Here is a 13792-nt window from a genome sequence, read left to right on the forward strand (position 1 = left end):
CAGGGAAGGCGTCGCATCAGAAGTTACATTGAGGCTGGTCTTAAAGGGCAGGTAATTTGGGGGGAATAAAAGGAGTTCACTGAAGGCAGAGGGAACGGCATGTGCAGAGCAGGGTGTTTGGAAAAGAACTGACATTTTCAGGGAATAATGAGCACAATACCTCGAAGCGTCTTACAGTCTCTGTGACAAAGTGCTGTCCCCTGTCACACCCCTGGCCCTGAAATAGGGAGAGTTGCAAGGGCAGAGCATGTCCTATGGCAATGTTTGTTAAACCTAGGGCTAAAGACCCTCCAAATGTGCATTGGGAACCAATTTCTCATATGCTTTCCCTAAATCAAATGTCAGCTTTTCGACAGAGAAAAGGCGTTCACAATCAAGGCCGTCTTTCCCCAGGGTTGCCAGTACCCACAGAGGTAGCTAACGGTCCAGCAAGCCCCAGCACCTCCTGTGCTGCTCATCTTTCCCACATTGTACCTCTGGCCTCACTATTACATGAGGTGTCAGGAGGAAGGTGCCATGTTGGTCATTTGTTGTTACGTAGTGGCTAGCACCAAATATTTGCTCAAAAATGTTGGTTAGGGGCATGGGTGATGAGACTAGCATCTTGCGCTTTATGAAGAATAGAGGGTTTCTGTCCCCTCTACTGCTTCCAAAGGAAACTTCTACTACGTTCCTGATTGTGGTCAAGTTTGTCAGTTCATTGTGTCCTTCCTGTGCACACAGGTAGACAAGACGACACACTTCTCAGCTTTCTCCTGATTAGGTGGGGCCTTGGACCAGATCTAGCCCTTGAAGCAAGACATCTTAGAAGTGATGTATGCTACTTCCTGGGTGAGGCATATAAGTAAGTAGACCACCCAAAGCTCTCAACAATGATCCCAGTATTCATGTGTTGAGATGGCAGTATCAGATGGGGAAGCATGGATTCCTGAGTCACCAGATGGAGGCCTACCTCTATGGTTCCAAGGAGTTGCCTTGTTGCAACCCCTGCCATGATTAGTACATCAGTAAATTCTACTTCATTTCCACAAAACAGTGGGAATACGGGCTAGACATCAATTCAGTAAAAACACTGTTCATTAAATATTTGATGGTGGTGTAAGAGCTGTTTTGCAACGGATAAGTTCTATATTGCTTTCTCTCCTTTAGAAAAACACACAGAAGAAACTTCCCAACTTGCAGCTTTAGAAAAGTTGGAGTATCTCTTGAACATTTGGTAATAAAGTTACTAAGAATGTGATTGATCTTTCATTGCCCTGCCTACCAGGAAGCTCTGAGTCAAATATATGGCTTACGCATGACTCTTGGGATGCATTTTTTGCCAATTCTCTACTATAATCACGTTGCTACTCAGTCCTCATTTTCCCTTTGGGTTCTGACTTATCTAGTTTCCCATTTTGTTTTATATGCTTTTAAGTGTCTTAAAAACTTTCCTCTGTGGAAGAGATACAAGAGGACAAGGAAGGGTGAGAACCAAATTTTTAGAATGAGCTCTGGACAAAAGATCCATGAACCTTTCTTCTCCTAACCCTGGTGAAGACAGTATAAATCAGCTCTGGGTTTAATAGTCAGTGCAGGATGCACAGTAAGATAGTTTGTGGCCGTGGTTGTGTCTTGCAGTTAGTTTAAAATAATTCCCCAGGGATTCAGGGTCCCCAGATGACATTTAATCACTAGTACTTCCTCTTTCTGAAGCTTTATCCACCATTTTGATTTACATTTTTGATGGAAAACCTTCCCTCCATAAAATTCCAATTGGTGATAAGTATCTGATGCAGAAATGTTAACTTTTAAGATCCCAGCTCACACCTCACTGTAATATGACCTTTGCATATCTGTGTAGATTCAATGGCTTGAATTAGCTCTCATGTACATGCACTGAAAGACAGTGCTGTGTTGTTATTCCTACATTTCATATCTGAGATCATATCTGTAAATGATCTACAACAGATGCACATAGACACATGTGAAAAAAATTCTTTATTAATTTCTCACATTTCATTACAAAAATGTATGTTGCAAACAACTTGAATAACCTACTTGTGTGTTTTTGTTGTTTTTAAAACCCTTGGCTTCAAGAACTCAGGCTCTCCCTCTCTCCTATCAAGTATAGGGAAACACTGATTATTGGAGTCAAGAGGTTCTCATTTTGCTATTTATCTTCTTCTCTCAAGCTCTGAAAAAAAAAAATGTCCTCTGTATAAATTAAACAAAAAAAAAAAGTTGTAAATTCTATGTCATTACAGTCAACAGAATTATAATAATGCATCCAAAATGTGCGGCCACAAAATATCAGGTATATGTTTGAAAACAGAAAAAAAATGACATTCTAGCCCTGTTAAAAGGATAATGGTCCCATATTTTTATTAACAGGTTAGCAAAACAAAATCCAATGGATTACAATATTTACATGTTATTTGAAAAATAAAGTAGTGATAAAAGCATGTCACAATTATTTTCTTTTTTTTTTTCCTTTTACTTTCTTTCTCTTTTTTTTCTTTTTTTTTTTTGTTGTTTTTTTGTTTTTTGGTAACCATTACAAACACCCAATCCAGGTATGGAACTGTTTAATACATTTGAAATGAGGCCAATTAAAAACAAATATGGACACAAAATGTTATCTTTGTCTAGATCACACTTTCCCCATTTTCTGGTTTCCACATGATGGCCCCCATCCCTAAAAAAAAAAAAAAATTAAATTAAAACAAACTCCCTACAAATAAAATTTATTAACAGCAAGAAAATAAAAGAAGAACATGCTTTTCAAGTAAGCACTTATTCCACAAATGCAATATCTTTCCATGGATTTTATTTGAAGCTGTGTGGGACACTGTCATTTCAGCAATTCCCTGTCCCTTTCTTCCCTCCCCCTCCCACAACCCTTCCAAGTAAAAAAACAAAACAAAACAAAACAAAACATGAAAACCAAAGGACTCACACACGCACACGAGCACACACGCATCCAAGTTCACACGCACACAGACTTCACTATAACCTAGGCTTCAAGGAAAGTTCTTTTCTACTTTTTTGGAATGAAACCCTTTGTTCACAATCAGAACATATTATAAATGTAGACTTAGATTTAGTCTAAGCTGCTCCTTCCTGAAAAAGCTAATATGGGGAAACAGAGCAGCTGGCAGCTAGATTAAAAAAAAAAAAAAAAAAAAGTAGTTCTCCAGGCTCCTTGTAGGATATAAGTATTTCTTGTCCACTCTCACCAAAGGGATGGGATTCTAGCACATCCCCTTGTCCCGCAAAATAAATGAAAAACCCTCCCCCAAACACAATGCAAACAAAAACAGAACACAGATTTTAAAATCACACACAAAAGCCAGCCCATCCTAACAGAAATTATTTGTGTGAGACGGATAATGTGTTAATTTGACGAGCAACAAAAGGGTGAAGAGGACTTCCTCGTCTGGCCCACAAGCTGCATAGCTGTGCCAAAAAGTTTGGTTCTTTAGTTAAATTAAGAAAAAAAAAAGTTAACTTCTTTGTTATTTCCATGTTTAAAATAAAAACATTCCTATTCACAAAAAAACTAAATCTCCCTTGCCCCCAAATTAAAACAATAACAACACGCACACAAAAAACAATTTATGTGAAAACTGAATTGTGCTGTGTTTGTAACACTTAAATTGATAGAAAATAAACATATGGCAAACAAAACTCCACAGTCACCGTAAAATTAGCTCACATGAATCTACCAAATTCTAAATTATAGTTGAACACTAATAAACAGCTTACCTGGAATAAAGGATGACAATTCACAAACAGTTATCTAATAATTAAAGTCTGTTTCTTTTTTTTGTTTTGTTTTTTACTAAAATAATTAAAAAAATCACAGTATTTTAAGAAATAAAACCCACGTGGGGATTTTAAGCACAATTTGTGTTCCTTTCTTTAAAACTCTCTTTTTTTTTCTCCATTCACCGTCTTGCCCAGCAGTTCTCTCTACATTTAACCACGACGACGACAGGTAGTACTGACAAATGCAGAGAATTCCCTTGGTTAAGTTTGAGGTACTAGGAAACAGGTGACTGTTTTATGCAAAGCAGTTTTTTGTTTTCTGTTTTTGTTTTTTTGTGGTTTTTTTGTTTGTTTGTTTTTTTTCCCAAAGCGGCTGCAGTTAGGTCTTGAAAAAGCTTATGGTATTAAAACTAGAAAAACGCACCAAAAGATGTGCGTCAAAAAGTTGTTCCCCTAAGAGAAGTCTTCTACTGTCATGGAGCTTCTGTTTCCACATCCTGTCCAAGACCGCCACAGAGCACACCGTGCACACGGGAGGTGCTTCCATATTCCACAACAAATGACACTTCCATGATGAAGATCCGGAAGAAAAGGTGTAGTGATGGAAAAGGAGCCACATATTCCAACCATTTAAATAACTTTAATTTACATACTCACTCACACAGGTACCAGTGCTTTGAAAATAGATTGTTCAGTCCTAAAAAGCAGCTTTGTTCTGTCTTCTTTTCTGTCCCCCCCCTTCTCAGCCCAAGCTGGCCCTCCCAGTTTCTCATCACGGTTCAAGTACGGTTTGATTAAGAATTTCACCAAACGCTTATTCATTTTTGGCCTCTGCATTCTCCAGGAGAGATTTGTCAGCAGCTACTACACAGATGGCTACTGTTTCATTCTTTAGGGAAAAGTCTATCCCGATTGCCTCGTCATCTTCCTTTTCCTCTATAGAGGGCATCTTAATACTGTCCTCCACACTCTCTTTCAGGTGGATTTCTTCTCTGCTCACCTGCTTGGTGTCATTCAATGCCCTGGAAAAAAGTTGATGGGAGAGACAGGTAAGTATGCATTTTTTTCTAATTAAACCAAAAAGTGTCCTACTTCCCTGATCCTAAAAAGACCTTGGGGGCTTCCTGTGCATAAGTGCCATGAATGTAGGACTGAATTGCCAGTGATTTATCCTTGCTACATGTTATGCTTAGGTCATGTCTTTCTGGCATCTTATTAAAGATGTGAATCTACAAAAGAATCCATTATTATGCTATGTTTTAATTACACCATGTGTAATGTGGACACATTAACATAATCATTTTATGTTCCCTTGTCTACTGGGTCAGTCATAGGCCACAAGTGGTAGGAGCAAGAACTGTCTTTCGCTCAAGCTCATCCATGGAACCCACAAGTTTGGAGATTGGCCATATTTAATAAGACTGAAAAGAGGAACTTGGGTAAAGATTTAATGGACAGGTCCAGAAACAAATCAGAGAAACAAAGAGCAAAAACCTGAAGATGGAACCCATGTCTTGGGAAGCTTAGTTATCTTCTCTGAAGTTTAGATGTTTGGGGCTTCTGGGGCATTTTCTGCTAGAGGACCAACTCCTAGGTTCTCTGTATCTTGTGGGCTAAGAGTGCCTTGTCTAGGGGACAATTTTATGTTCAAGGATCTTGTAAGTGTTTTGCGGGTGTGCCCCCACCTACCTGGGAGGCAGGCAGAAGCTGGCTCTGTCCCCGAGGCAGAGCATTGAAGGCACCAAGAGGTGCGAGGGCATGTTCAAGGCCACTCAGGGAATGAGTCATCACAGAGGCAGGAACAGAAGCCAGATCTTTTGACCCCGGTCCACGCTCTATCAGAGAATGTCATGCTAATGAAAGCTGAAGGGACACTGGCTGGAGAATAGCACTAAACTTCACGCGAGGGCTTGGGTGAGATTTGTCATTCGTAAAGATGATTTTTCCTCATTTGACTTGTGTCTGGGTGACCACTTAAAAAACCAACAGAAAAGAACAAAACCTAGTTCCTGACAACTGCCTCTCCTCCCATGCCCAGAAGTGTGACATAGAGGGAGGGGTCTATGGATTGTCAGGGGAACCAAAAAACAAAACCAAAAAACCAAAAAACCAAAAAACAAACAACAAAACAAAAAGCTGTTCTTCCCTGCCACTTCTCACTTCTCTGGGCAAGTGATGGCTTGGGATGGCTCAACTTACATGCCGTGTCTCAGCACGTGCCTTTCCCACTCAGAGCCCTGTGAAAACGCCCGTCCGCAAAATTCACACGGAAAACGCTTCTCGGTGTTAATAGCAGCCCCACGGTCGGAAAATCTCATCAGATCTGTGAGGAGAAAGCAGAAGTGTTACCTGTGTGCTCTGGGAGGAGGTGGAAGAGGTGAGTCCACAGTCACAGGAAACCTCCTCTCCTACCTTCACTTGTAAACCCATCCATGAAGGCAATTTCCAGATTCCTTACTCTTTCTCCGACCGGCTTCTCACCTAAGAGTGTTTCTTGGCTAGTTCTCAAGAACCGCTCCTGGTTCCCAGGCCCCCAGCGTCCCCATGCCTCCTCATGGCCCCAGCTGCTTCCATCACAAATAATCTGGGGCTTTCTGGCCCGAAGAACCCCTTCTGTCCATTCCAACAGTGTCTCAGCAGGTTTATCTACCGCCTCTCTTCCTTCTGGGATGCTCTGTCAGTGCCTCCCGGGTTAGCACCTATTCATTTTCTATCCGACACAGGTTTATCCTTGCTCACTAAAAAGAATATAGAGGCACCGGGGCTGGTTCCGCACAGCAGACCTTCAGAGTTTCGGCTCATTGCAAGGAAGGCCGGGGGCTCACAACTTGCGCTCACCCGTCACGGATGTCATAATCAACACCTCACAGGGTGGCTACGAGCCCTGAATGAGATCTGCAAGCGAAGAATCTACAGTGAACGAGAATCCTGGACAACAGGGAGGCTGGTACGTGAAAGCATGTCCTCAGCTGGTGAGGGACCCTGGCTGGCTGCCCGGCATCTACTCCTCAATCGGTGGTACTCATGAATGTGGGGATATAGACATTTCTGGACAGGCCTGTTGTAAACATCAAATATTGACTGTCGTTTTGTTTTCTCCATGGCGCTGGGCACATGCTAGGAGTCTGATAAATGCGAATTGGCCGGCTAATTGTTTACAGACCACTCCTCCTGGCAAACTCAAAGATGAGAGCTCACATGGCCTTTGTGTTCTCCTGAGTCCCAGGCCCATATGTCTTTCATTATACCACAGAGGACCCATCTTCCCATGGGGCATAAACAGCAGGACTGAGACAGGCCTGCGGCCACGCTGCAAAGCAAGGGCAGTGGACAGGGAAATGTCCCTCATCTCTACATATCTGATCATTCTGTGCCTGTCCAGACAAGATGGTACAGGAGGATGTCTCCTGGTTAAATACTCCATCTAATAAAATCCTCAGGATGATGTTAACAGGATAGGTGTCTCTGCGCTGCCTTAATCTTTAGCACAAAAAGCTATGTGAATGGGGCCAGTTTTAACAAAAGATGAAACATTTTCTCACAAATTAAGAAGATCACCACACAAGCCATTAAAAATAATTGCACAGACTATCTTCCTTGATTCTTTTCATTGGAAATGAGACAGCACCATCTGCTCTGCGCATTAATTCCTTAGCAGGGATTATCTTGGGCAAGAAATCAACAGAATGCCTTCCTGACTCCTCCCAACTGCATAATGAGAGGGGGTGGGGAAGATTCTGCTTGGGTTAATTTTGATTTCTTCATGCCTGGCTTCTTCCCTTTCAAATTCCCTCTGAGCTGCCCAGGCAGGACCTGCAGCGTGGCCACGGTCAGTCTCCTCTCCAGTTCCCGTGTTGGAAAGGGTACGGGGACTGGGGGAGCTACAAGGACGTGAGCCCCCCAGACTGAGTGTGTCTGATGGAAGTCTACATTGCCAACGAGGGGCATGCTCCTGGCACATTTGCTCCTTTACCCTTAGGAAACATGAAACCAGTCATCTATTCTTTCCAATGGCTCATGCTGTTTCATCCTCAAAGGAGGAGGCCAATCATTACCTGTCACACATCAAATAGCTCTCCATCAGCCCTGAGAGCTGCACTAAAGCCACCTCCCGCTCTACTCCTAGAAGACAGACCGTCTGGCAAAAACACCCCGAGGCTATTGTGTGCCATTTCTTCTTATTGGCAAGAATATACCTAGATGGTGGAAAATTGATTCAAAGGAGATGAGACAAAGGAGGCTGTTCTTTCAAGAATCGCGAGGGGGATGGGGGTGCAGGCTTGTAAAGCCCATTAGCATCACCAGAAGTTACTCATGTAAATCCCCTACCCTCAGAGAGAGGAGTACATGCTCCTACACCCCAAGACTTTTTCCCCCATGTGGTTAGGCTCACAAGTGTGGATTCTGCACTTTCTGGTGAGAAACAATCAGATACCATGAAATTCTATCCAGTCAAACCGAACTGGTCTGATGCCCAGTGCCCATGAGAAGGGGGCAGTCAAGCTGGGCAAGCAAGGGAATTTGCCTGGTGCCCCCCAATCCTTAACCGCCATCCATTTTTCTAATTTGCAATGCTTTCATTTTGGAGGAATCACAGAGGAGGGGAAGACTAAAAGGGGTTCTTGCCTCTGCCATGCTTATAACCTCTAAAATCATATGTGCTCAGCTTCAGAGATTAAAAAAAGTCATAGCATCCAACGAGGAATAATTTATTTCCTGGAGAGGAACAGCAGGGCACAGAGCATCATGAAGCAAAAGGAGCCTCTGTACCCTCTGTCAAAAGCATCCTCTTCCAGAGAACTCTGGTAACAGTGCACAGACGTTAAAGAATTCATCACTAAGAACATATTTGTGAAATGTTTAAAAAAAAGGAAAAGAAAAAGAAAATTAGGAACCATGCTTCCTTAGATCATAGCCATTTTCCTTGCAAGAAATGGATCACTATGGCCTCTTCTAATAAAAGTTGAAACTTTACAAGGGCAATCAACCTAGATGGTAGGATGTGTTCTTTGTCCGTTCATTTTTCAGGCTGACCATGGGCACGGGGGATTTGCAAAGTCAGCAGTCCCCACTGCTGTCTTCCCTGGGGGTTGAGGGGCCCAAGTGGCCCCTCACATTGCAAACCTGTGGTCTCCTGCTATGGTGTCATGGTGGGAATGGAGTGGAAGTGGGGCAGGTCAGGAAAAAGAACAGGGAGAACCTTCAAGGGAAATGGCCGCCAGATAGGCTTTTGTCGGCCTGCAGATGGAGCAAGGAGGAAAAACAAAGATATTCTGCAGAAGTGCACCTCAGAGTGAGGCCTGAAGGGGATTCAGCGTTAGGTTCCCTTCCATGAAGAACATTCCATTGCCCAAAGTGCTGGGGAAATGGGATGTAGTGCAAAGAGATCTTGCCTCTGGAGCCAAAAGACCTAAATTAAGCCTCCAAGGTATGACGTTTTTTTCTTTCCTTTGAATGAGCTCTTGAATTTTCTGGGCCTTTATTTCCCCATTTATAAAATGATAACAACACCATGTACATTGCAGGGTTATCATTTATGCGGCAGTGGTTACTATGTTCCAGGAGCTGGGCTGGTGTCTTGTACATGGTCTCATTCAAACCTTCCACAACTCTAAGAGGTAGGTGATATTATTGTTTTAGATGATGAATGCACATGGGATAAAACACTTCACCCGAAGTCACAGGGCTAGTTTAGTAGCATAACTGGGAGCCAAATCCAGGCAGGCCATCTGCAGAACACTTTACAATTTATAGAAGATTAATGAAAAAGGGTCATATAAAACCCACCAACACTGGATCTGGCACATAAGGGAGCTCGATGCTGGTAACTAACATCATTCTTCTCATATCTATAATGTTTATTTTTCACGTTTGTTATCCATGTGCTTTTGATGAATCTGCAATAACTAACCTAGCAGGTCCCAAACCCATATTCTTAAATGCACCGTCCTGGGATTTCCACAATGTTCTATGTTGAACAATACAGAACACCAATTCTAGACCACATAAATGTATGCCTACAGCTAAACATACTTCTGAAAAACTTTATTTTGAAAGTAATTATAGACTCAGAGGAAATTGGAAAAATAGTACAAAAATCCCATGAAACGTTCCCTGTAAACACACGGTTGAATGAAAACTGTTGGCCTCTTTCTCCCTCTTCACAAAGCAAAAAGGGCAGCAAGGGGGTTAAGAAAAGGGTCAGGCAGGGGCGCCTGGGTGGCACAGCGGTTAAGCGTCTGCCTTCGGCTCAGGGCGTGATCCCGGTGTTGTGGGATCGAGCCCCACATCAGGCTCCTCTGCTATGAGCCTGCTTCTTCCTCTCCCACTCCCCCTGCTTGTGTTCCCTCTCTCGCTGGCTGTCTCTATCTCTGTCAAATAAATGAATAAAATCTTAAAAAAAAAAAAAAAAAGAAAGAAAAGGGTTAGGCAGAGGAACTTCTGGAAAAGCTCAGGGCTCGAGTCCTTTGCAGCCCCCCACCGCCCCTCACACAGTGTCAATTTTACCCCAGCAGCAGCAATATTACCTAAGTTCTCAATGGGAAGTTCATTCACATTCCCCCATAGCTTTACAGTGTCCTTTGCCTCACTGTCTCACTGTCCTTACTATGAAGATTCCCTAGACACCAGTTTTCCTTATTAAAAACAAATCAGCCCCATATATTTTTTTAACAAACATATAGCTATAGTTAGAAAATGTCTGTTTTCCTTGGAGTTCCTATAGCCGGTAATAGTTCACGAAGACGTGGCCCCTGACATGTTTCTTAAGTCCGTCTGTTCTGCTACTTAACTAAGAAGGATCATTCCTTCTGTTCCTGCTCCAACAAGCTTCTGCCTCCCTTCTGTCTCACCACGGACGTGCTAGATGCCATCTGGGCCTCTGAGGGCAGGGCTGAGACTAACCTCTGTCATCAGCCTTGCTGCTCACTTCTTCTTCCTTGTCGTCATCCTCACTGCTGGAGCTCTCCATCTTTTCCTTCATCTGTTCCAGCTGATCCAAGTTAACCCGTCCAACCAGCTCAAAATTACGGCTCACCTGAAAAAGGTCCAAACAAATAATAGAATCATGAACCACAGACTGAACAGGGCTCTCCCTGGGGGAGAGATCTTTCCACCACCATTTTCCCTTGACTGTGTTTTTGGAACCAGGACCAAAAACACCAGTGCCTAAGAGGCTCTTTTCTTTAGACTGCTCCAAAGGTGGACCTGTCTTTTACCCCCATGTTCCAGCATTTTTAACCAACACTGGACCTTCCTTACCAAATGCAGTAAAAAATACGAGCTCCAGTCAGCAGGAAATCAAAGTATCACAAAGCCTGGGGTATAGAGTAGGGGTCCAATAACGCTTTTTGCATTGAATTCAAAGGTGTAACTTTTGTAAACTACCAAAGTTTCAAATACCTCTGGAAGTGAAGAGGCTCTGTAAGTATCCTAAAAACTAGCATGAGTCACAGCCTTCTTCTCCATGATGCGGGCTGCCCCAGCTTAGGCCAGATGACAACTATCTGACTCCCGACTCCATAAATGGAAGACAACACTGTTACTGTGAGTGTTACTGTTTTTGAAGCTGACCATAACCTATCCATTAAGGCTGGGATTACCTGAGAAAAAATCTAGATGGGTAACCCCTGAAAGCCCTCTAAGTGTTAACTATGGCTGATTTTTATTTATGTAAAACGTGATTAGAGTAATGTGGGAATCCACGCTTTCCTCCAAATAATGCCCAAGGGAAATAAAAATCCACACTAGGAAAACTTTGTAATGATGCTACGTTTAGGGGTCTCACATCAACAGTAGCATAAAATTCACCTTCCTGACCCATCTATTTTCAGAATCTCTCCAGTTGTGTGCATAGAATTATCAGGAATGACAGGTTAGCATGGACTCAAGCCAACAAAATGTCTCAAGCCAATCAACAGCAATGGGCTTATTCCTCTGTGGAAGGCACTGTGCTCCCCCTGTTGGGGGTCAGGAAACGGACCCACAAAGATGAAGGAGACCCAGTCCTGGCCTCCAGAGGCTCCCAGTTTAGTTGAAAGGGAAGGCGGACATCACTAATTAGATTCCAAGGTAGATTTCCATAGCTACTACGGTGGAGATAGAGCATATTGAGGGCACAGGAGAGGAAAGGGAGAATTTACAAGATAATCCCAAAATACTCTCTGGGACCAGACTGGAACAAAGACTTGCTGAGCACCACCAATTCCATATGCCTGGCAGATGGGAACATCCTCATCAACTGTGACAAATGGGAGGGAAAGAGACTCAGAGTACCAGGGCCAATAGACAGTCCTGTGAAAAGCCTTAATATTGCCCCGACAACATCCTGTAGAAGGGAGGCAGCATGAAAAGGAGAAAGAAAACTCAGGATAAGAGCTCTTTTAAAATGAGAGAAACGATGAATTGATCTAACTAGGATAACGCAATCCAGGGAATCAGTTAACACTTGACTCTGAAAACAAGTCAACAGGAGGGAGGAGAGACGTTTTTGTGGATCACAGTGTAAGCACTCAGGGAAGGCAAGGTCTTCTTTTGGTCATTTGCAAAATTAATTAAAAATTAATAGACTGAGGTGCGAAGGAGGAAGAGTTGAGTTCAGAATCTTTATTTCTCTTTCCTCCCTCCTAGGAGTTCACAGTAACAGTCTTCAGAGAGCTTTTGTTGGCAGCACCTTCCTATCTGGATTTATCTACTATGCCTCACTCCTACAGACCCATATTGACTTTTCTTTATTTGTTTTTATGACATAAAAGCAAAAAGAGCACAAGAAGCATGGACTTTGAAGTCTGACAGATCTGAGTTCAAGTTTAGAGTTTGCCATTAACCATGCGATTGTGGGTAAGTTGCTCCGTGTCCCTGTTCATAAAAGGGGGTCAGCGTGCTACCTGAAACACAATAGTTCCCCAAAATGTCGTTTCCTTCTCCTTTCTGGGAATGTGGCCTTTTCCAATTTTGGCTTTTGGAAACGCTTATAACAAGCATCGTAAATGCATATTTATGAAGTTATGTTTAGCCACAAAGTCTACACTTTAACCAAATAGCATTTATGATAAATATTTGAATAAAAGTTTTCTGGGTTGCCAGTTTTTCAGGAAAACGAGGCAAGGTTCCAATTTACCTAACTTTGAAATATGTGTGAAGTAACACATCCTTAGGTGACCAATATATAGAAGGGAGCCTTTTCTGACCACCTCTATTCCCATCTCTAGCCGGGCATCAGCAGGTGTGCGCCAGAGACGTGAGGGGTGTCCTCTGCCAGAAAATGAAAACAACAAAACCAAGAAAGGTCAAAAAGAATCCTCAAATGCCTTCTTTAATCAGTATGTATTCATTCGTTCACTTATTCGTTCATTCATTCCTTCCTTCCACAACGATACCCCCACACCCCGGACCCCATGCGAGGTATAAGAGCCCCTGCTTCTCAAGGAACTCATGGTGACAGAAGGAGATCTGTCACAAAACCAAATGTTATTTTTTTCTTTTCCTCCTTCTGGGTTTTTTTTTTTTTTTTTTTTTTGAGGCCTGTATTTGCCCATTTTCCCATCACCATCATCCCTTCATTGGAAAACATTTTGGATTCTGCACAATTTTAAAAGAGTACGTGACATTTCCACGGTATGACGTTCATCGGGGGCTAACCCAGGATTTATGTGTCCTGAAGATTTCTAAAATCTTTGTTAGGTAATTAAAAGACTTAAAAGCAAAAACAAAAAATCTTGCTATTTAATTAGAAGATTTTAAAATAAAAACCCTTTACAATGTTGGGTTCTTACTGAACTTCAAATCCACATCGGCCATCCCATATTAATCTTAATACAAAAGGAAGACTCCTTGCTGCATTTATTTATTTATTTATTAGAGAGAGTGAGAGTGAGCTCATGTCTGAAAGCAAGTGCAGGGAGGGATGGAGGGAGAGGGAGAGAAAGTTTAGCAGACTCCTCGCTGAGCTCCAATGTGGGGCTTGATCCCATGACCCTGAGAACATGACCTGAAACCAAGAGTCAGACGCTGAACCGACTGAGCCACCCAGGGGCCCCCTCTT

General features: G+C 42.6%; 1 protein-coding gene and 1 long non-coding RNA gene across 13 annotated transcripts in view; one reads left to right on the plus strand and one right to left on the minus strand.

The window, feature by feature from the left end:
• Positions 1-1959: 1959 nt before the first annotated feature.
• Positions 1960-13792, minus strand: part of ZNF462 (zinc finger protein 462) — a 135094-nt gene continuing 123261 nt past the window's right edge. For 8 of the 10 annotated variants that reach the window (XM_045780474.2, XM_045780475.2, XM_045780479.2 and 5 more), the window contains 3 exons: positions 10654-10786; positions 5950-6073; positions 1960-4772 (listed from right to left, as the gene is read on the minus strand). In XM_045780474.2, coding sequence (XP_045636430.2) covers positions 4565-4772; positions 5950-6073; positions 10654-10786 — 465 coding nt within the window. In that variant the 3' untranslated portion in view covers positions 1960-4564. Of the gene's footprint in view, positions 4773-5445; positions 5586-5949; positions 6074-10653; positions 10787-13792 lie in introns of those variants that run through there. The other 2 variants (XR_006776608.2, XM_087869496.1) reach the window with 2 other exon arrangements.
• On the plus strand, positions 6057-13647 carry LOC123781117 (uncharacterized). Of its 3 annotated transcripts, none has more exons than XR_015727360.1 (4): positions 6057-6127; positions 6474-9368; positions 12504-12588; positions 12960-13647. It is a non-coding gene; the product is annotated as an uncharacterized LOC123781117 (long non-coding RNA). The 3 variants fall into 3 exon arrangements; XR_015727361.1 differs by having other exon boundaries at positions 6474-6697; positions 9276-12588; XR_006776610.2 differs by having other exon boundaries at positions 6474-12588.

Source organism: Ursus americanus, chromosome 18, assembly GCF_024610735.1.
Source record: "Ursus americanus isolate L20-20 chromosome 18, mUrsAme1.1.p, whole genome shotgun sequence".
NCBI classification, from domain to species: domain Eukaryota; kingdom Metazoa; phylum Chordata; class Mammalia; order Carnivora; family Ursidae; genus Ursus; species Ursus americanus.